We start from the raw sequence: 23,966 nt of genomic DNA on the forward strand, positions 1-23,966 counted from the left end.
TTTATTTTTTCTGTTTGGTCCAGAAGTTTCTGGGCGGTGACACAATTTTTAGTTTTCTGCCTGTCGATGACGACAGCAGCAACGGGTTAAACAAAAACACTGTTTCGGCCATCATCAAGTTACAGCCTTTTCTACACACAGCCCTCTCTCGTCAAGCACTGAGATGTAATTGGATACATAAACATGATCTTAAGCAGCTGTTTTATTGACCAGGATTATTTTTAAAGGTTCTGTTTCTTCATCTATAACAAGCAACCAATCGCAGTGAAGTGCTCGTAGTGCAGGTGCGCGTCATCCTTCTATGCTTTGGTTTCAAACACAGTCTTCTTTTTAGGTAATGTTCAGATGTTTTATGCAGAAACATTTCTCTTTTAGCTTTTGTATTTGCTTCAAGGCTTTTGGCACAGCAAACCTTTATTTTCCTTCAATATAAAGGCGGGTCTTTAATGTAATCTTTCAGAAAGGCTCAGGAGGAAAAACAGAGGTGAAGCTGAAGTGTGACCAGGATGGACAAGATTAGGGATGAGTGAATCAGAGGGGACAGCTCAGAATGAGAGGTTTGGATATGTGCAGAGGAGGGACAAAGGATGTTAAAGATGGAGGTTCTAGGCAGGAGGGAGACCAAAAAGAAGATTCATGGATGTAGTGAAGGACTAGCAGAGGGTTGAAGTGACAGCAGAGGATGCTGGGAAAGGGTTGGGTGGAGGCAGATGGTCTGCTGTGGCAACTCATAAAGGGAGCAGCTGAAAGAAGAAATGTAACATTAACCTTGTAAAATTGTGCGTGTGGTTTGTGTCATATGTGTCATAGTCTTTAATAAATCAGGAGTTTTGGCTCCACCGTGCTGTCTGGAGGTCAAAGGTTAAAGCTTAGAGCCTGCAGGTTTTGACCTCTGAGACCCTTAATGACCAAAATCAGACTGTGGAGTTTGGTGATAGCATCAGAGAAGAGTTAGGAAAAATTACTGTGTGTGTGTGTGTGTGTGTGTGTGTGTGTGTGTGTGTGTGTGTGTGTGTGTGTGTGTGTGTGTGTGTGTGTGTGTGTGTAAACCCGGTTAATGGAGGATTACCCATAAAGAGAGGATCAGTGTGTATTAAACACACACTCTGGTGCATTAACGGTCCTCTCAGTGCGCTTCTCTGCTCACCTCAGAGCAAACGTCAGCTGACGGCTCTATATCCAACACAATTGGATGGAGACCAAATGCATCGTCATGGCAGCTGATCTGAAGTGTTTTCACTTCTGGTTCAGACCTCACCCAGTCCGCTTCCTGCTTTAGTCCTGCTTTCAGAGGTTTCTTTGGTCCAGGTGATTTTCTGAAAGTTTTTTTAAGATAAAAATAAAAAGTTGAAATGCTTCATTCGGTTTGATTAAAGGGGCCTCTATCTCCTGTTCAAGTAAGTTCGTATTAAACATGGTTTCATATGACGTATGATTAATGCCTGTGAGGTGAAAGTAGAGTTGGTGTATTTTCCAGGGAGAAAATAAAACGTTAATGTGTGAAAACGTCATTCTTAGGCAGGATGGGAGAGGAAGATGTGAGGTTATTTCAAAGCTGGGAGTGTGCATGACATGTTGCTGATGGCATCTGATTATGTTATATTGTGAATTGTCTTTTATGAAAACATGCCGGACAGGAAGTGCACGTCCATGGTTAAAATTTACATGCAGCCCGGGGCGTCCATTGTCATAGGTTAGCAGTCATCAATTTGAATATAAGCTGATGATGCTCTATAGTGTCAGAGTCCACCTTTATATACTGGCCCACGGGCTGTTATCTCATTCGACATCTGGCCGAATATTCTTGTATTCAGGTGGCAAAATCAATAAGGAACAGCAATGCAGACACGGAGGAGGAGCTGACACATGCCCAGCAGAAGTTCACGACCTTTTCACTTATTGTTTTTATAATAGTAAAGATTTTCTCTGCTTTCTATATCTAAACTGTAAATTTAGCGTAGATATTTGCTCAGTCTTTCGACACACTTTTTTGTCACGGTTAGAGCTACAGCTCACTCCTCATTGATGCAGAATTCCAAAATAAAAGCTTGGTACCTTCCATGATAGAGGCTACGCTTGCTTCAGCTAAGTTGATGAACTTGTCCAGTGTGAGGTAACTGCAGTTGAAACCAAGATTCAAACCGTGAATCATGCAGGAGGAGTGCTTCTGCATGACAATAAAACAACTAAACATATAAAGCCATAAATGTGCAGAAATGTTCTTTTTTTAAATTGGTTTTATGTATTAAATCAATATTGATGTAGAGAGGAGCACTTTGTCTAATCTAATGATGCTTTGTCATGTTTAAAGAATGAATGTGCAACTGAAACCTGTTCTGCTGATTAAAGAAACAACATCAGGCCAGCTGAGTGACTGCAGCATCATCCTCCATGCCCTCTAGACACAATTTTATTTCCTCCTATTGGACAACGAGCTAAAGCAGAGCTCTTATAACACAATCCAAACCTACTTAGCTTCAACTTTAGAAAGTAATAACTGATCAGTAACAGTTATTTTGTCTTGTTTTTTTTCCTTTAATCAGAGTTGAGTGGTTGACCATTGAAGAAAACAAATATCGCCTTCGATGGTCCAAAACCCTGCAGCTCTCCACCAGCACATAAAAGCATGACCACACATCACTCATACTAGAATCCTGTCAGTGTTACAACTGCTTTTAATATTTTATTGCTTGCTTTTAAGTCATTGCATGGGTTTCAGCCTCCTTACCTCTCTGCCCTTTTAACTTTAAGTGCTTCCACGGGAATGCTGAGGATGAGGTGCCCCTGGTTGTCCAAGGTTAGGGCCTCGGTGGTTGCAGCAACTGTATCGAGGAATAAACTGCCCCTGACTCCAGCAGACAAGTTTAAAAACAGTTTTTAAATGAAATTTTTTGACAGCAAGTACAAAGAGCCACAAAAGGATCAGGGTTGCAATGTTTTCGGAGGATGTGCCCATCACAAATAGGCCAGCATGAGCTGAGTTTCATCTCCTGTGAGAACTCAGACACCAAATAGTTTCTACAGCTTTTTGTTGTTGTTGTTGTTGTTGTTGTTTATCGTGTCCCTGATCAGACCGTCCTGTTCCCGTGTTTCTGACTGTCAGCATCTCTCTTTTTTTGAGAGGCAGTGTGTAGCCGCACGGCGAATGACTGCAGGGTATTAGTGACGAGACCTCAGCCATAATTCATGATGCACTTTGTGTGTGTGTGTGTGTGTGTGTGTGTGTGTGTGTGTTACATCTAACGTGATCCACGCAGCTTGTGCCTCGTCACCTGTTGGGTTGTTTCCTGCTGTCACAACGGCCTGCAGGATCCACACTGCATGCTTTCTGCACGCTGCTAACATCCTGCTCAGCTCAGCAGGAAGCTGCTCCACCTGCTCCGTCTGCAGGCTGCAGAAGCTGCTGAACTCCAAATCCACTGCACACACACTTTATCACAAAAACACACACACCCTTCACAAAGCTGCAAGAGCACAAACTCTTCAAATTAGCTCCTTATTTCCTCACTAATCAAGTTACTTAGAAGATTTGAGATGGACTTTTATTCACCCGCGTGAATTATGATATAAATAAAAAGGAAAATTAAAAACACCATATATAGTGTGTATATAGTGTTTTAAATACACTATACAGGCAATTAGGAGAAACACCATGTACATCTTTACTTATTGCAGGACCAGCTGTGAGTGAAGTCTGGGTGCCGTTAAGTACAGTTTGTGCTCTCAAAAGCAGGAAAACCTCATGTATCAAAATGGCCACCAGTGAGGTATATACGCTGTATGGTTAAGGAAATAAAACCTGCCAAACCACTGCCACGTTTCCTTTAAATGAAGTCTTTACTTATAGATGTCGTGTCGCAGAGAAGTTAATGTCATTATTTCTCAGGAATTGTGCAGAAAATAACAAAAAGGAAACGGAGAAAGTCGTGAGAGGTAGTGAGAAGTTCCATTTTTACATGTGTTGGTGTTTCTTTGTAACTTATATTGATTTCATACAAATGTATAGGCGTGTCTTTATTAAGCCAGTATGCATTTATTTAAACTTCAAACCTGGCAAAAAACTCATATCTTGCATGGTTGGAACAAGGTCCAAGTAGAGCTTCAACGTGCAACAAGAAATGGGAGTGAGACAAAACATTTTTTGAGCATGCAATGTATTGAAAACAACACTTAAACTGAAACAGGGTGTTTTACAGCTGATCAGAAGTTTAGGACCACATGTCCTTAAAAGGCAAAATCTGTGCAAAAAAATTTCATTTTCTCTCAGGTGGTCACACTGTCATGATGTTCTGATGGCAAAGGCAAATAAATGTTTCCTTTTTGAACATGGTCGGGTTGTTGAACCACATAAGCAGGGTCTCTCACAGCATGCTGTCACTGCTGAGGTGGGATTCGGTAAGACAGCCATTTGGAATTTCTTAAATGATCCCGAGGGTTATGGAACAAAAAAGTCAAGGAAACCCCCCCAAAATTTTTACCAGCACTGAGCTGGAGGATCCAATTGGCTGTCTGTCAAGACACTGGACAATCCTCGCCCCAAATTAAGGACGTTAGTGGTGCTGACTGCGGCCTAATAACTATCAGACGGCATCTGAGACTGAAGGGCTTCAAAAACAAAAAACGTCTTCAAAGGCCTCGTCTCCTTAACGCCACAGAACTGACTGTTTGGACTTTGCAAGAGAGCACCAAACATGGGACATTGAAAGGTGGAAGAAAGGTTTTTTGTTTGTTTTTTTTCCTCATGAGAAAAGTTTAACCTGGATGGTCTTGACAGTTTCCAACGTTACTGGCATGACAAGCAGATCCCACCTGAGATGTTTTCTATGCGCCACAGTGGAGGGGGCGCCATAATGGTCTGGGGTGCTTTTTCCTTCAGTGGAACAATGAAGGGATGTCATACGGCCACTGGCTATGTCCAGATGTTGCAGAGAGCATCCCTCATGTCTGAGAGCCCTTGTCTGAGTGGTAACGACTGGGTTTTTTTTAACAGGACAACGCTACAGTACACAGTGACTACAGGAGGAGGGACTTCTTCCAGGAGAATAACATCGCTCTTTTGGACCATCATGTTTGTTCTCCTGATCTAAATCCAATTGAGAACCTTTGGGGATGGATGGCAAGGGTAGTTAAAAAAATGGACAACAGTTCCAGACAGTCTTCACAACTTGGAGAAATGTTCCCACTCGCTTCTTTGAAGCGCTTGCATTAAGCATGCCGCAACAAATTTTTGAAGTGATCAACAAAAACGGTGGAGCTACTCATTACTGAGTTCATGGTTGGAACTTTGATTTCTGCTTTGAAGGGTTTATGGGTTTTTTGGAGGTGTGTTCCTAAACTTCTGATCAGCTGTAAAACAGCCTGTTTCAGTTTAAGTGTTGTTTTCAATACATTGCATGCTCAAAAAATGTTTTGTCTCACTCCCATTTCTTCTTGTTGCATGCTGAAGCTCTACTTGGAACCTTGTTAAGATCCAACCATGCAAAATATGATTTGTTTGCCATTTTTCAGGTGGTCTAAAACTTTTGATCAGGACTGTATATCGGATGAAGGGTTTAGGAGTTTCATCTCCTTTACATGTGCCACCCTCTTTTTTAAATGGACCAAAGGTAATTGGACAGTTTACTCAAAGGCTATTTACTGGGCAGGTGTGGGCAATTCCTTCGTTATGTCATTATCACTTAAGCAGATAAAAGGTCTGGAGCTGATCTGAGGTGTGATGCTTGCATTTGGAAGATGTTGCTGTGAACAGACAACATGCTGTCAAAGGAACTCTCCATGCAGGTGAAACAAGCCATCCTTAATATGCGAAAACAGGAAAAAAAAACAAAAACACTCCTTTTCCACTCCTGCTATTGTAGCAGGAGTGGCAAAATCTACAGTTTGGTGCATCCCGAGAAAGAAAGAAAGCACTAATGAACTCAGAAATACAAATAGACCTGGACGCCCACCAAGGACAGCAGTGGTGGATGATCGCAGAATCATTTCCACAGTAAAGAGACAAACCTCATCACGACAGCGGTGTGGTGTTAATGTGTTCAAGACTTCAGGCTGTCATTAGCAGCAGAGGGATTTCAACCAAGTATTAAAAATTTTGTTTTCAGTTAGTTAGGGTGTCCAGTTACTTTGAGCCCGTGAAATGAAGAGATAGTGTTTAAAAAAAACAAAAAAAACCGCTTTAGTTTCTCACATTTTTATGTATTTGAATCGCTTTCTTCAACCCACTGAATTAAAGCTGAAAGTCTGCACTTCAGACTGAGTTGTTTCATTCAAAATTAATTGAAGTAATGTACATAACCAAAATTAGAAAAAAAAAGTTGTCTCTGTCCAAATATTTAAGTTAAGTTTACTGCTAAAACCAGGATTTTTATTTATTCATTCATCGCTTGTCTTAGGCACCATCTGAATGATAAGTGGAGTAACAGGCCAAACAGGCCTAGTTCCAGCTCCTAATTTTCATTCTTGGACTCTACTAGGGTAGCTTTGCATGATTCACGCTTCAGAATAATTCCTATTTATCTAATATGGGTCTGAAATGAGCCCCTTTCAGCCAGTTTTATTCTGATTAGCAGGTGGGTGGGACTTCTGTACCTAAGATGACCAATCAGAAAGGAGTTCATGGTCCCACAAATGTCTCTTTGCGTACATGTTACCGTTTATCCAACAAGCAGAGAGAAGTTATAACCCACGCAGTTCTCAAAAGTCCAGACTGTGCATTGCTGGAAGCAGATGACGTATACGTCTGCCTGATGCTGATTGGTTGACAAGGGGGCCTGAATAACGGTCACCAGGCGTGAAAGTAGCATGAAACGAATTTCTCCATTGACTGCGGAGCTCTCTGCAGGTAAACAGGTCATCCCCTGCTGAGCCATAAATTCCACCTTTAAGAGATCCGGTCCCACTGACATCCAGAGCTAAGTAGAAAAAACCGTCTGAAACCTAGCATTCAGGGCAGCTTGAAGCCTGAGATATTGTATTTTTAAACTTTCAGACTGTATTTTGATGTATTTTCAAATGTTCTTTAATTATGATGGTGGTGATCAAATGCACATTAATGTAAATATGCACTATTTAGTCCATTTTCCTTATATGGACTAAATGCTCAAATAACAAGTATTGAGAGAAAGTTTTACGAAAGATTATTGGCCTGTCCCCCCTTGCAGAGGCATTGTGCCTCAAGCAAAGCAGCACCGACTCAAACATTAGATTCTCTCTGGGGTTTTTTTTTGGTCTGGGAACTAAACAGAGAAGCGGCTTTGCATTAGACATGGACAGTGACCCAAACGTGGAGCTGTCACCACAACATTTGTAAACTTCCTGTTAAAAGAGAAAAAGGAGCTGTAGCTGCTGAGGAATCTTCATGCTTTTCAGCAGAAAATCTAATTCTTGATTTAATTCTACCTATTTCAGCTGCTGTGGGCTTCTGGTAGTTTCCCAGTGTGGCGTTTCTGTGAATTTGTTTCATCACTTGTTATCTGTTCCTCATACGGAAAGGTTAAGTAATCTTTGACTTTGGAAAGAAGCCGGACCACGACAGGCGATGAGGTCATGATTTTAACAAAAAAAAGCTTCCATCTAAGTGGAAAAATTGTTGCAGTGAGAATAAACTGATGATAGTTCACTGAAAGGGGTCAAAGGTCAGCAGGCTAGAGCAGCTCTTTTACAGATAGTTCAGCGCGGCTGTAAAACAAATAGAGCACAGAAACTTTGCAATTCAAATAAAAGACGTAAATGTTGGTGTTCTTCTTCCTAATACACTTTAAATTTATATTCAAGGACTAAAATCATATTTACTGATTATCTGGGTTTCCTGCACCAGTTTTAAAGTTCATTCTCTTTTAAACAAAACCTTCTTAGGTGCTTTATTCACTGGTGATCTCCTGTTTTGCATGCTAGTGCTCAGAATGGCACAAAATATAAAGACACTAACTACTATCAGTGTATCCCCACACATACACATTACCCAAGTATATTACGAGGCTCATTTTAAATTTGTTATTTTTAAAAATCGGTCTTATTTTTGAAAGACCAGTTGCTGCTAACTGTTCCAAACACTGAGTCAGAACTTTTTGAAAAAAAATCCCACAAACGAGACAGGAAGTGGCCCGCCTGAGTGTAAAAAGTGCTTTATTACATGTGTTTATGTCTAAGAGTCGCTATCCATTTATCTCTTTCATCGCACAGATTATGATGAATGAGTCCTCCTCTTCAGTCATACTTGATGGGTTTTCCCCTCGGGCTATAATTTTAAAAACCTACCGCGGGATAAAAGCCGCAGCAGGCGGCAGTGGTGTAATATGTTAGATTGCTTTATTTTGAAAGCTAGCTAGTTCCTAGTTGGAAACGAGTTACCACTAAAAGCTGCCCTAAAGGCTCTGTGTAAAGTGAAGCCATTAAGCTAATCTAGCAATATTTCTTGGCCAACAGGGGGCGCCTGCTCTGGTTTAAAAAGACATGAGAGGAAAATGACCTTACTTTTTACTGAGATCAAAAATAAAGTGACCACTTTCCTGATGGCTGCAAGGTCTCGGTCACTAATTTTAAGTCTTATTGAATAAAACGTTTACCTTCTCAGTTTTGGCACTTGGAAAGACAGTAAAGCAGGGTAGGCTGTAGTGTCACTACAGTATAAACTGTAATGTCCTTCAGTGTCACTGTTAGATCCACTCTTATTCACGATGCTTGGTTTCAAAAGCTAAGTTGGTGATACCTGAAATCCTCAGACTGATTCTTAAAAAAAAAGCACCAGTGGGTGAAATCCTAAAATTATTTGTTAACTAATCAATCAGCACTCCACCCTATTGAGTAACTGTGCTCACCTCATGCAAGTGAAAAATTAAAAATGGCATATCCAGCATACATAAAACCAAAATTGAGGCTTCAAAACTGCTAAACTAATGGGTAATGTCACAGTGGATGTGTCCGTCTTTTATATACAGTCTGTATTCGGCTGTATGTTGTAGCGATCAGCAGAAGGGGAAGCTGGGGGGGGCATGTGGTCTGTAACTCAACCACCACACCACAGGAGTCAGGTGAACATGTAAAACCACCATGAGGCTACGACTGTGCCTGACTGATTTTTATGAGTGTTGCATGAATGTATCGCTTTCTGTTTTTCTTTGTTTAATTTTCTGGATAATTGTTCTTTCAAACTGTAGCCCGGTGTTTTGGAATGATCAGTTTTCTCTGTGAGGGCACAAATGCAGTCACCTAGAGTCCCTAAAACATTTGAATAGCGCAGCACGTTTAACACTACCCGTGTGTCTGTGTCGTTTCTTTCATTAACCTTTTGCAGCTCGGACGTGAACTCTGAGCAATAACACCTCCCCTTTTCCCTCCTCAGTTTCCTGAATGTGGATTTTTTGGGATGTACGACAAGATCCTGCTCTTCCGTCACGACCTGAGCTCGGACAACATCCTGCAGCGTCTGATCTCCGCTGAGGAGATCCAGGAGGGCGACCTGATCGAGGTGGTGCTCTCTGGTAAGGAATGAATAATTTTAGTCCGTTTTCTTTTTTTTCCCTCAGCAGGTGGATATAATGTTCGAATTGATAAAAAACATTTATCAAACATGCAAAACTCAGAGTAGTGATGGAATCAAGTGTGCATACATAGCCAGAAATGCTGCAGCCCTACCCATCCACAACCCATCACTCCAATCCTGCCCCGTCGGAGTTTAAATGTAGCTGATCTGGTGTAACTGATCACCCCGTGCCAGCCAGTTTGCGGCCTTGCAGGGAGTTTATGCTAAATGTCGTCACAGCTGCAGGCCCATGGTGCACTTGTGGTGGTGTTTCGACTCGTCATACACCTCCTGATTTCTTTAACCTGACACATGTAGCAGTGTCTACATGATGCATCAATGCACGAGGATGGAGATGCTGAGATGGCACAGAGCAAGATCGCTGCAGCATTTGAACGAAATGCCGAAAACGTGCGTGACTGCTTTGTTTCCTGTTTCAACTTCTTCTTCTCCTGTTTTCAGTTCTGAAATGGTGTAATTTTTCTACTTGGAGTGTTTAGAAACAGACTGAGATAGAGTCCAGCTTTTATTGTCCCGTTAGTGCTTTTATTAGTGTTTCTATTTAGACTGAATGCCCCTTTTCTTGTTCTCTTGAGTGTACCTTAGGTTTCTCTTTTTTCTGAATTTCATGCTTGAGCATGTCCTGTATAAATAACATTCTTTCACATTTTTGTCAATAATCATTGTATGTCCTCCTCTGGTAGCTGCTGAGTCTTTCCCAGTTTTTAAGTTCTTTATTTTCAGACAAGTAGATGATGTCCCTGAGATCTTAGCCTGCTACAGCTTAGAAAGATGCACAGACATTAATGAGATAAGCATGAGTAAAGAAAGAAAGCATGCTGCAGAAACAGAAGACACACTTACAACTGCATGTTGTCGTTTTTTGTGGGATTTCTTTTTTTGGATTTTCTATAAATCATGGTTTAATATTTGGGAGCTCAGGACCATTTAAGGTATGAACAAGAATCAAAAATGATTCCAGCTAATAATAAATAGATTAACTTTAAAATCAGCAGTAAGAATAAAATAATTGTTTAAAATGTATCTTAATGAAAAACACGGTCGTTTATTAAATGAATCAAATTTGCCTAACCGTGTATTTGGTTTCACACTGAAGTCAAAGGTAAGTTTTAAACATTTAAATTGTATCTTTATTATGTATTTTCGCATCAGTTTCGTATTCTCCGGGTAAAATGAGGCTGGCACAGATCTCGTTTCCTCTCCACCAGCGCCGCCTCCCTGGGTCACCCCCGTTCGCTCTAAACATAATATTGTGCATAGGATTGTCACTTCCTGAAATGTGTCAACATGTTGGGCTGTGAAAACTAAAACTGACACCTTTACAGCCGAACACCCAGACGCAGAGCCGCGCCAGGTTTAAATTACACAGGAGGGTGAAAACGTATCGCAACCGCACAGGGTGCAAACCCACGACCACTTCCTCCTCCTCCTCGTGCACCTCTCGCTGCTACTGCTGCAAAACCCTGCAGAGCTCAGCTGGTTTATTTCACTGTTACCATTCGAGCTGCTACCAGAGCGCCAAGCGATCAAGATGAAACCGGCTCTAGTGTGATTCTTGCTGCTCGGTTGAGTTGTTTTCCAGCTTTTATACACACAAGCAGCACAAAATGGTCTGTGTGGTTGTGTATATATGTAGTACATACACATTACATTTAAAGTAGAGGAAACATTTTCAAAAAATGCAATAATTAAAGGTTGAAAATGCAAAGAACACATCCAATAACAAGATGTTTTTATGTGTTAGCTTGAAAAGTTCATCCTCATTTAAACACTTTTCTCTTCTCTTTACTTGCATATTTTAAATCCTGTGTAACTTCAGCTAATACTTCAGGGTACAACTAACACGTGAGGCTTTCTACTTTTGTAACCCCTGAAAGACGTGCCAGACATTGACGTTTAGTGTATGTGTGATCATTTCTAGCGATAAATTCATTTGTCAGATTGTAATTCTGATACGCTCACGCTCAGAGCCCGAGCATCATCATTTTGGGGGACCATCTCCTGGCGCGGGTGGAAAGCTTCCCACAGAGACAGTCATAGTCTGACTGCGTGTGTGTTTCTGTTTCAGCTCTCGCCACAGAGGAGGACTTCCAGATCCGACCTCACACTCTGTACGTTCACTCCTACAAGGCACCGGCCTTCTGCGATGACTGTGGGGAGATGCTGTGGGGGCTCGTCAGACAGGGACTCAAATGTGAAGGTGAGGAAGCACTCAGGAAGCTTCTAGGCTGCTGACATGTCCGTTTCCGCTCAGAGAACCCCGAAATCTTAGTCCCGGGAACTGTTTTTCTAACACAGTGGCTAGAAGTTTTGTCCAAGGAACTTTACATCCCAGGTATTTTTATTCCGGGAGCATTTAGTCCCAGGAATTTCTTTTCAAGGAAGGGGTTAGTCCCACAGCTCTAACTCTCAGAACTTTTCCTCTGATATGCTGTGATGTACTTTGTCCCCTTAGAGTCTTTGACTATTTTTCTGTGTGCTGTGGCAGAAGACTCAAAGACCCAATAAATATAAAAAAGCTGTTATTTAAATGCTTAATGGAAGTGGGCAAAAATAAATTTTTAAAAAGAGTTCAGTCTGCATTTTAGGCTCGCCGTCTCCCGCCGGAAGGCAAGAGCTCATACTCGAGATGGAGGATGTGCGAGGGGTCCGATAGAGCTCTCCGTGCCAGGAAATTTTATTCCCAGAAACGCTTTTCAAGGAAGGGTGGTCGGAACAGTCCCACAAAACATTTTCTAATGGAAGGAAGAGACAGGTGGGCTTACAGACGGAGGAGCTGAATAAAACAAAACAGGCACTGCACCAAGGCTCCCTATAAAATAAACAGGATTATTTTGAACTATGAAACATGCAAAGCCGCTCTAGTAGAGCCAGAGATGAGTTTTTGGAGATGAATTCACACAAAAAATTGCCCCAAAAATGACCACAAAACAAATATATTTGTGCAGTTGCCAAACCCTAAGTAACAGAGAAGCAAATACGTAGAAAATATAGATGCTGTCCTAGTGTTTGAATTCACAGTTCTTGGCTTACATTTAAGTCTCATTTTCTCAATTTTCAGCAAAAAATTGTTGTTAGCAAAAATTTCATGGCTGTGCCGGCTGCATGTTCAAAGTGAGTGTTGGACCCTGCCAGGGATCTGGTTTGGTGTTTGAGTTGGGGTTTGGTGAAGCGAGCAGTATGAGAGTCAGCACATTAAAGGTTGTGGTTCTCTGCCACCACTCTTGGGTTGAGGTACAGTTTTAGCCCCGAGTGAGGGAGTTAGGGGAGGGAGCGAGGTCGTTGTGGCACTGGCAGCAGTGTGGGCGCTGTCCCGAACTGCTTTTACCCTCACCTGGTCATGAGCTCTGGTTAGTGACTGAACAAATGATTGGCAAATGCCTGCATCCAAAATGAGCTTCTGTGAGTGGGTGGGCTGAGCCGGGCTCAGTGGGTGAGGGGCTCAGTCCTCTGGATGGAGCTCAGAATAGAGCCATTGCACTCTTGTGCCAAAAAGCCAGCTCGGGTGATCTGGGTGTGTGGGAAGACCCAGAGTTACAGATCCAGGTCTCACTGGAGAGATGATGGGAACACCTTGGGTTAGTCTCCCAGGAGGAACTGGAAAATTTTGGAAAAAGTTTTGGAATATCTCGCTTGGCCTGCTAAGAGCAGTCTAACGATCATGAGCATAAAGTCTCAGATTTAGTCATCAGAAATCCTTTTCAGGATGTGTGTGCATTAAAATAGGCTCCTCACTATTTAAACATTAAGATGGGAAGTGATGTCAGTGATTCAGCAGGGATGTAATAGAGGTCCGGCAGGCTGCATGCTATTCCCTCTGAGTGACCGATAACTGGACCTTCAAACCTATAAAACTCGACTGTTTAAACCTCCATCAGAGTTCACAGTGATGTCATGTTTGCTTTAACACGTCTCATAAACTTTTATTTTCCCTGAGGTAACACGTGGTGGCTTCTCGGGTTTCCACCACGTCCACGCTGACCAAATCATCACCTCGAGGGGAAAAAAAAGAAAGAAAGAGGCATACACGCACTCGGATATTCACACACTGGTTTTTAGACCTGATTTTAAAGCTGCAGCGGCTCGTCGACTTCCTGCAGTCATTTTTCAGACAGTCTTGTCTTTAACGTTTTGATCTCGGCGCTCTGTTGTGATGCCGAGCAGAGAGACACCCGAGCAGCTGATGTTTGGCTTCCGCTTGTACGTTTGAAATGGTTAAAAATGAAAAGTTCCCAAACCTGAAGCGACAGAAAAAAAATAGAAAAACAACCTTGATGGAAGAAAATTTTAGCTTTTTTTTTTCCTGCACTTTTAAGCTTCAGATGTTGTAAACAGCTTTCTGAACCACATCCTGGACTCAATAAATTCTGTGTTTTTAAACAGATAATTTGGCTATGAGAAGATTGTTGGGCATAAATGAACCTTTAGAAGAGTAAATTAATACTTTGACACATTTTAATGCATTTATCTGATAAATAATGGGCCTTACTTTGGCCTTACTCGTACAGACAGATTGTTCATGAAGTCTGTGCTCCAGTTGTGAGCAGGCATCTGAATTCAATACAGCTTGTTGACCAGACGTGCTATAAAGTTGGTACTTAGTGCTGTCATCGCATGACCCTACACTGGTTAATTTGAACCGTATCCATATTTCATATAAGCCAGTGATGTTGAGTAACCTGGTTTTGCATAGAAAATGGACAGAAAGGACTTAAAAGCCCGGCCCTGTCTGAAGGGTTAAAATTTCCTTGGTAAGAAAAATAAAAGGTTCTGCTTTGGCCCTGCCGTGTTTTATCAAGAATCTGCATTCCTGAGGTTTAGTCTCGGCACATTTTAGCCACAAAAGCTACAAAATGACCCTCCTGCAGCACAAGACCAGAGATTTATGTTCAATTCAATTTTCAATTTAATTTTATTTACACAGCGCCAAATCACAACAACAGTCGCCTCAAAGTGCTTTTTATTGTAAGGTAGACCCTACAATAATACATACAGAGAAAAACCCAACAATCATACGACTCCCTATGAGCAAGCACTTTGGCAACAGTGGGAAGGGAAAAACTCCCTTTTAACAGGAAGCAACCTCCAGCAGGACCAGGCTCAGGGAGGGGCGGCCATCTGCCGCGACTGGTTGGGGAGAGAGAAGGAAGACAGGATAAAAAACATGTTGTGGAAGAGAGACAGAGATTCAAAGCAGCTGAACATGGAAGCAAAGCTGCTGATTCACAGGTTTATCTGTGTTTCTACTCTCATCTGTGGTTGTGAAACCAAAAGAATGAAATCATAGATATGAATGATAGATATGATCTTTCTCAATTGTTGTTGGGGCTCTGGCTTAGAGAGAGGGGGTGAGACTAGGATGCCTCCCGGGGAGGGCCTTGGTCTCATCCTGGAAGAGCTGGAGGTACTGGGGGTGTCTCCCAAAGGCCATGGGTCGGACTTGGTTCCTTTATTAACTTCGGGATCAGAACTTCAGTTGAACTGTGAATCTTAATGATGATTAATAATGATTCCTCTCCTGTGCAGGATGTGGACAGAACTACCACAAGCGGTGTGCGTTCAAGATCCCCAACAACTGCAGCGGCGTGAGGAAGAGGCGACTGTCAAACGTCTCCCTGCCAGGCGCCACCTTGTCTGTCGCTCGTCCACCTTCCACTGACTTCAGCCCGGCTCTGCAGGAGGAGGTGGGTCTGCTGCGCTCGCATGAAATCACTCATTAGTCGTATTCATTTTAGTTGGTTTTTTGGTTGTTGTTTTTTTTTTTTGAATGAGTTAAAATGTATGCACAGACTTCCCTTGCAGTTGTGCAGCCCCAGTACACACACACATACACACACACATGCACTTTCTGTCTGATGGCTCGAGGCAAACCGCTTGATTTTTCCATCCGGTTCAAGCCAACAAGCAGAGAGAGTCACAGTCAGATTCTCACAGGCTGAGCAAGCACACAGATCAGAGGGGGACCCGAGCACAGTCAGACCCATATACGTATCTGACCTGAGTGGACCCGAGCAGCATGTTGTGCAATCAGTTAGTCTGATTGATTAACAAGCAGCCAAGCTAGATTTTACAGATCCCAGAAAGAAACTGTTCCTTTAAGAGACCCGATGTGTGATCACGCTCGGGCAGCAGATCCTAAAGAAGTCTCACTTTCTTCATGGACATTTCAGATAATTTGGACTTTGTTAGGAGGTCTAGAGGTCCATGCACATATGGTGAATCAGTGAAGTGAGAAGGTGGATTATCCAACTGTTCTGTACTAATTCAGGCCCATTGTGTCACATGCTTCCTGCTCCTGCCGGGACAGTGCCCTGCAAGCTGCATGCTTTACAAGGACAGTCATTGTTCTTGTTCTCGTGGATGGAAAAGAGTTTGTCTGTACGCCGCTTTCACGATGAGTGAGCAAATCTCTAAATTTGATGTTTCAGATCAACCTCTGAAGCTCTGACTACTCCTTTCATTTCCTTTTAGTTAGAACTAATAAAAAAAAACATCACTCAAAGACCAAAAACGAGAGAAACTTTCACCTAAAGATCAGCTGCGTGATCCCGCCACAGTCCAAACGCTCGCTCGTTAGGTTAATTGAGTGTTAGTTGGCTTTAGGTGTGGGCGTGCGAGTGTCTAGTTGTGTGTCAGCGTGTTAGCCTTATGGTGGACTCAATCCAGACACATACAGCAGAACGCAGAACAAACTCTACACTAATTCATGTTTTTAGAAGCGTTTGTGTGCTTGTGTGTTATTCTGTCTGTGAACACGATAGCTTGAAAAGTTTTAAATGAATTCTGATAAAACTTAAAATTTGGCTTACATCCACCAAAAGCTTCCGGCCAACATAATGGTTTACAAAAATCCTCATATATGTCACGTTTGACCTCTGACCTCTCCTTTGAGGTCAGTAGATTGCTATAAAGAGTTAGTTTTTTAGACTAACAAGAACATGCTGTTGACCCGCAAGCTGGGCGAGTTGCTCCGGCAGATTGTGTGTCAGAAGGAGCTTCAGGAGGGCAAACTGCAAACCTCATAAAGTGCATTTAAAAAGAACAAAGAAAACTAAATTTAATACTTTTCCCTTAAATGTAAATGATGCTAGGAGAGTGAGTCACCTCAGCACAGATTTGTGCTTCTTGTTCACATTATGAACACAGAGCACCTTTACTGTGATAATCAGTAGATAAGTCTGCCAACACCCACGTGAAGCTGCGCATGCATGAGCGCAACAACATAACAGGCTCGCCTGTTTCCAGATTCAGCTGATTGCCTCTTTCAGGATGTTTGTGGTAATTAATAAAATAACTTGCATAAAAATGGAGAAAAAAAAGAAGACTGCATCATTTGTTGTTTATATTTGAAAGTTGAATCCACAGATGGTTCAGACATCTTGGTTCTGTATCGGTACAAAATACTATAAACTGAAGATTTGCCAGAGGCAGAAGAACTGAGATAAAATCTGAACTCTTGACCTCATCAGTCAGAGGATCTGGAAGCCCTGCTGGGAGAGGAAAGGTCACTGAAGCTAAAGCTGTTCTCAATGATCACTTTTGATTCTATGAAAAACATTTCTGTCCTGGTGGAAGTCGTCTATTCCAGGGTGGCAGTGCCCTGCAGATATAAAAGATAAGGGTAGGAATTATTAAGCACTTTCTGCCTCCAGCGTCTAAGCGTGATGTCTTTTAATGATTAGTTTTTACATGAAGAACAAATTTAAATACAAACTAAAATGAGTTACTGAAGTGTTATTGGTCAGTTTGCTCTCTGTTTGGAAATCTGAGCATAAACAGAAAAATAAATCCTATTTCTTCTTCGCATTTTTGTTTCTGTTCCCCGCCCCTCTGCAGCGCCCTCTTCTGGGCGCCATGAAGCGCAACTCCCTGCTGAGCGGCCGGCCCATCTGGATGGAGAAGATGGTCCTGGGTCGGGTGAAAGTCCCCCACACTTTCTCCGTCCACACCTACACCCGTCCCACCATCTGCCAGTTCTGCAAACGCCTGCTGAAGGGCCTCTTCCGCCAGGGCCTGCAATGCAAAGGTGACGACACACACGCAAAAACACACACACAGGAAAGTCTTAGAAAACCAACAGTCCAAACTCCAGAGATATTCAATCTGCTGTGAAGTCCTAACCTTCCTTCACTTTTTTCTTAATCGCCCTGTGAAGTGTGTGGGGAGACTCTGCAGTACTCTGTGGGAACCGTCGGTTACTCTTCGTCACATGGTTATTCAAGAAGTTTAAAATGTTTAATATGTTTTTTGTATGTTTGCTTTTTAGACTGTAAATTTAACTGCCATAAGAGATGTGCAGCCAAAGTACCTCGAGACTGCCTGGGCGAGGTCGACTTTAACGGAGGTGAGTCGTTTTCACGTTTACCGCTTTAATCATCTGAAACCTTTGATGGGCAAAATTTAATATCTGCAGACAGATTCTGACGCTGTAGGCAAAGGACGGGAGATTTGCTCTTGGACTCTTTTTAGTTTCTTCCTGTTGTTGGATTTTTATTGACCGCTGAGGACACTTTGGTTTCATACAGGTAGAGAAGATCAAGGAGGAAATGCAATCTCAAAGCCGTCAGCTGCCATCTCATGACAGTTTATGCGATTAGGTTCTTCTGACCAGCGCAGGGAACAGGAAGTTGGCTATACACAGTTGTGCCCAGAGGCTAAAACAAAACCGTTAAATGGACAGTTAAATGGGTTCCCACCCTGGCTACTGTTTATCTGTAACACCATATCTGATTTCCTTTTTTATTATTCATTGGAACATACGCCCTCCATACAACAATAAAAGACAGCAATTTAAATAATAATTAAAATGACTAACACTGAAAAGAAGTCAAAAGAAAATAATAAAAGATTACATGAATAAAATTAGAAAACACAACACAGAATTTCTTGCACTCAAGGCAGAAAATATTTTTTAAAAAACCCTCAACTGAGGTTTTGATGTCAAAAAATTTCTAATTTTAAGTAATAAGTTTATTTTGATAGAAAAGAAAAAAGTGACTTCATTTCGCTCCCTGATTACCCTAACAATGATTTTCCTTTGGGTGACCTGCTCTACGAGACAATGAAATGAGTGGGGAGTCTATATAAGAAATGAAGGAGACAGAAATCTCACGTTTGCAGAGCTCAGACTTTACACTGATCACGTCAGAGTATTTTTGATCTATTTTTGATTTTTATTTTTTTAAACTGGATTGAGAAACGTTTTCATTTCAAGTCTTTGGCATTTTACACCTAACCCCTACTGGCCATTAGAGGAACTGCAGCTCAGTGAAATCTCGGGCTGGAAGTTTTAAGACCTGTTCCCAGGCTCTCATGTTTTTCCTGTTTCTTCAGAGCCAGCCAGTCCTGGTATGGACTCAGAGGCGACGATGGAGGTGGACTGCGATGTGAACAGCGATGGAGGTCACAGCATGGACGAGCAGGACGAGCAGTCCACCGAAGACAAGATCTTCTTCGGGGGTCCCTGCACAGACTGCGAGAAGGATGACGAGACGGTCAGAACGATCAGGTGAAGCAGACGACTGGAACTGGTGACGGGCTTTAAAATAGCATTATAAAAATCTTAATTTATCCTCATGAGAAAATCTATTGAGCCTCAGTATTGGATGCTTTGTCATAAGTAGAGATCATGATATGTGTGATGTGAACAGGTTCGATTTCTCTCGGATATACGGTACAATTTCAAAGTGACGTCCAGTGTTGGATGGCATGTTTTTACCCCCGTCAGCAATAAACCACAAGCATGGCTCCACCCTCATGTGGTTTGTAACCGAAATCTACAACAAACGAGTGTGTTCAGTGTTAAGAGAGCCTAGAGCTTTAGAGAAGAGAAAAGAAGGAACTCCTCCAAAGACTTGCATGCATTTTATTTTTTTTATTTGAATCTTTGACATTCTCATTAGTATCGTATTTTTGTGTGGGCTTTTTTTCCTTAAAATGCTTCTTTGCATGTTTTTATTTGGTTTCACGCAGCCCGTCGACCAGCAGCAACATCCCTCTGATGCGTGTGGTCCAGTCCATCAAACACACCAAGAGAAAAAGCTCCACAGTGGTTAAAGAAGGCTGGTTGGTGCACTACACCAACCGTGACAACCTGGTGAGATGAAGCACAAAACACAGACAAACTAAGGTGTCTTTTGAGCTTTTTTTTAGGCCTTTGGGTGCCTGACAAACACAGCTGGTCTGTTTGCAGGAACAACAACAAAAGCAGGAAATATCTGAATTCATTTTATAATTAAGTAAAAATATCAATCCAGTCTAATCCTTTGGCTTTGGCTAAAAGCTCTTAGGAGCAGCAAAAAATTCCAAAAAACAGACACAAACACTAAAAGCTAAAACATTTATAGGCAATATTCAAACACAAGACATATGAAACACAATGCAAATATAAAATTTGTACATTACACTGTAAGCACTAATTGGCTAATGTGAATAGCATTTTTCAATAATGTGCTTCGCTGTAGGAGTTACTGGGAGAAAGGCAAAGCCGTCACTAATCCCAGCGTCGTATTTAGAAAATGTAATAAAAGTGATGTTAATCTGCACCAAAATTTCAAACGTTCTTCCTTTTTTATTTGCTCTACCTCACTGCCAAATTTCAAATATTTCAGCTTGGTAGTTTTTGGAGATGAACAAACACGGGGCACTGATAACCTACGTCAGCTTTAGCACTGCAGTCTGGAAGTTCGAGGTGCTTCATCAAGTCAGTGCAGAAATTATTAAATCCATTTTAATCACTGAGCTTTGGTTTTTGGTATATATCCACACAATCTGGAAACATGTTCTACATGCAAATGCTCTACTAGAAATGAACAAGCAGTTAAGTGCATCAGGTGAACACATCTATTGTCATCCAGGGAATTAAATTATTGGTCAATAAAAAGACTCTGTCCTACATATAGTACTGTTTGAAACGGTTTCTTGTACTTCAGATACTTCCATTTATATCCATCACTCAAAACCTCAAAGGAAAGTCTTTGATTACTGGAAACTAAAAGAGATTTAAAGATTTTTATTTTCTCTCTGGACTCAGATTCAAAGCATTCTCCCTAATGACAAGTTTTGTCTTTGCAGAGGAAGAGACATTACTGGAGGCTGGACAGCAAGAGTCTGACTCTGTTTCAGAATGAAAGTGGAGCCAAGTATTACAAGGTAGGAGACCCGGTGAGCCCCGGATCTAGTTTCAGCTGCTCGGCCAAACAAAGCAGCGACGTGAAGAGAAGAGCTGGAGGGAGTCGGGTTCATACCGTAACACAGCATGAACCTCATAAGACATTAACACACATCACTGTCTGCTTGTCCACTGTAATTGTTCCAAGAGCAGGTTGTCTATCATTGGTTGAAAGCTCTGTGTTGATAATGTAACTTAATATATTTAAAGAAAGGTGGCAAAGAAACATTAAAACTATCTGTTGTACCGACACTGACATTGAATAATGTGCCATTTACTGGCCATTTCAGTAAATGGCCTGTATTTGTATAGCGCTTTACTAGTCCCTAAGGACCCCAAAGCGCTTTACACATTCAGTCATCCACCCATTCACACACTGGTGATGGCAAGCTACATTGTAGCCACGGCCACCCTGGGGCGCGCTGACAGAGGCGAGGCTGCCGGACACTGGCGCCACCGGACCCTCTGACCACCACCAGTAGGCAACGGGTTTTGGACACAACGACGAGACTGTCCAAGCCAGGGCTTGAACTGGCAACCTTCCGATTACAAGGCGACCTCCCAACTCTTGAGCCACGATCGCCCATTGTGATTGTAACAAGAACTGGGTGCATACGTTTGAATTTATTTTAGACTTTCTTTAATCCAAGGACAAACATATACATTCGCTCACTCAAATATTTTTAAGAAGTGGTGCTGATGTTTCTACAATGTCTTAAGTTCACGTTGCTAAGGCCTGTTAACTGTTGGTGATCACAATTGGCTTCAACTGGTAGTTCCTCTTTGCCAGCATAAAAGGATTTGTTTGACACCACTCATTGGACTGACCCATACTCAAAACCATGGAGAAGTCCAAAGAATTCAGTGAAGATCTAAAAAGGTCATCCAAGATTCAAGATCATTGTTCAAAAAATTGTTGTTTGGATATGTCACCACTTTGGTGAGGTTGGGAAGACAAACCCAAACTGTCACCCTCGGATGATGGACAACCCAGGAACCACCAAGGTTGAAGCCTGCCATGAACAGTCCACAGTGAAGTGAGTTTTACGTCACTAGACTGAGTGGTTGCTGACCAAGAAAGAAGCCCCCTCTCCAGAATCAGCACCATCAAGCTTGACTAAAATTTCCAGCTGCCCACATGGACACGCCAAATAACTGCTGAAGAAAAACTTTATGATTTATACAAGATAAAGAGCCACAGTGATAAGAGGTGTTTGAGAAGTAAAGGTGAGGTTTTCAAACCTACTGTAAAGCATGGCGGTGGTAACATCATGTTCTGTGCCAAAGTAGATGAAATAATAAACAAAAAATACTTCAAATCCACAGACGCTTGAAACTTGGATACAATTAGCTGTTCAAACAGAACAGGCTAAATTTAAGCTTCTGGAATGGGCTTCACAAATCCTCGACCTCAACCCCATTAAAGATTTGTGGGCTACGCTTTAAAGCCATGTCCATGCCAGGAAACCAACCAGTTTGAATGAATTCTACCAATTCTGCCAATAAAAGGTGTCAAATATTCATATTGAACCAGAAGCTTGTTGGTGGCTACCAACTCTGGTCAACTTGCTAAATATTGGGTGTGATGTTTATATCTGAGCCCGTATGTAGGCTTTTGACCATGTGTGAATGAGAGAAAATCCAAAATAAATTCAAGCTCATAATTCTTGTTTTTAAAGTCATTAAAGATGCATGCTGCACAGTCATTTAACTGGAAAAGCAACAGTTCAAAGAAGTCACTAAAAGACCCAAATTACCACGACATTTATGCCCATGACGAGTGCCTGTAAACTTTAGCAGCAGTGTGCTCACTGATGTGTTTTTAATGACAGTGCAGATCTGTGGCTTTTATTTATTTTTTTAATCCAATTTTGAACTTCCAAGTTGGACTAAATAATTTCCTTGAAAACTGTGATCACTGAATTCAGCTGCAGCTCCATCACTTCCCTCTCTCATACCTCACGTCCTTTTATCTTGCGCCTGCCGCCGACCTGTTGACCTTTAGCACAAAGCGCAGCAGAAATCCTCCTTTGAAGAGAAAGCCAGGGAGGAGGTATGGAGCACAAGGCCGGGGAGGTGGGGTGGTTGGAGGGTGGGGGATCTGTGGTGGTTTTTGGAGATGTCGGGTCGCTTCCCTGCCGCCTCTTTGGCTCACTGCCACACTGCCAAGTGCCCGAAGCTTCTAAGGCACGTCCTGCCTTTTAATCAGAGGATGAAAAGATGGTGATGGGAGGGCGTGGCTCGGGGTGAACTTGGCAAAAGGTTCAAATGAGTCCGAGGAGCGTGGAGACACCACTGAGCCAATCGCTCTTTTTGAAATGTTTGATCTGGCATGGTTAAGGGTTTGTGGAGGGGTGCAGGGTTTCTGCACTCTGCCAGAAAAGGAAGGAAGAGAAGTTTTAAACACTGACATTCAAAGAGTGTCTTAGTTTTAGCAAGGAGAGGAGAGGTGCTCGGATGGAGCCCTCTGGATAATTTCAAGACCTCATGGATGATTCTGACTCTTAAAGAATAAAATCAAATCAGAGAAGATATGTTCTATAAGTGCCAAAGTTCAAGTTCAGGCTAAAGGGACCTTTTTAGATTACTTCATCCACAAGACCCAGGATTTAAACTTTCTTTTTTATTCCATAGGAGATCCCCCTGTCTGAGATCCTGCAGGTGGAGCCGGCGCAAGACTTTGGCAGACTGCCTCAGGGTAGCAACCCACACTGCTTTGAGATCATCACGGGCAGCATGGTGTACTACGTCGGGGAGGACAACGGTGGCCTCTACCACAACCCAGCTTTGGCAGCATCTGGCGTGGGACGGGATGTAGGGCAGAGTTGGGAGAAAGCCATCCGGCAGGCGCTGATGCCCGTCACACCCAAGGCTAGCGTCGGCACGGGGCCAGGCCAGGGGAAGGATCACAGTGAGTGACGGACCCTCTTTAGTCTTTGGTCCTGTTCTTGGTTTTGCCTGTTCCTTCTGTACCTTCAGCAGGAAATTCAGTTTTGTGTAAAAAAATACGGATGTGACCGCTGTGTCTGAAAAGCCAATGTAGAAGTTAATAGCCAAAAAACAAACAAACAAACAAACCCCCCCCAAAAAAGTCCAGTCATTTTCTTTTCAAGCTCTCAATACTACCATGAACTGAATGGCTAAATAAATATAGAAGTGTCATAAACCTGCATTTATTCTAACGGCCAGCAGGGGGCGGTGGGTCTTGCTGCAATGGAACATTCTCATTTTTTTTAACTATGACTTCAGTAGATA

General features: G+C 42.2%; 1 protein-coding gene across 3 annotated transcripts in view; it reads left to right on the forward strand.

The window, feature by feature from the left end:
• Window positions 1–23,966, forward strand: part of LOC309690102 (serine/threonine-protein kinase D3-like) — a 56,606-nt gene that overhangs the window by 25,125 nt on the left and 7,515 nt on the right. For all 3 annotated transcript variants that reach the window (XM_082506966.1, XM_082506967.1, XM_082506968.1), the window contains exons 3-11: window positions 9,341–9,479; window positions 11,610–11,741; window positions 15,068–15,225; window positions 17,378–17,567; window positions 17,808–17,885; window positions 18,875–19,049; window positions 19,514–19,637; window positions 20,615–20,692; window positions 23,346–23,622. In XM_082506966.1, coding sequence (XP_082363092.1) covers window positions 9,341–9,479; window positions 11,610–11,741; window positions 15,068–15,225; window positions 17,378–17,567; window positions 17,808–17,885; window positions 18,875–19,049; window positions 19,514–19,637; window positions 20,615–20,692; window positions 23,346–23,622 — 1,351 coding nt within the window. The remainder of the gene's footprint in view (window positions 1–9,340; window positions 9,480–11,609; window positions 11,742–15,067; window positions 15,226–17,377; window positions 17,568–17,807; window positions 17,886–18,874; window positions 19,050–19,513; window positions 19,638–20,614; window positions 20,693–23,345; window positions 23,623–23,966) is intronic.

The sequence above is a fragment of the Aulonocara stuartgranti genome (genome assembly GCF_965226115.1).
Source record: "Aulonocara stuartgranti genome assembly, chromosome: 15".
In the NCBI taxonomy this organism is placed as follows: Eukaryota; Metazoa; Chordata; class Actinopteri; order Cichliformes; family Cichlidae; genus Aulonocara; species Aulonocara stuartgranti.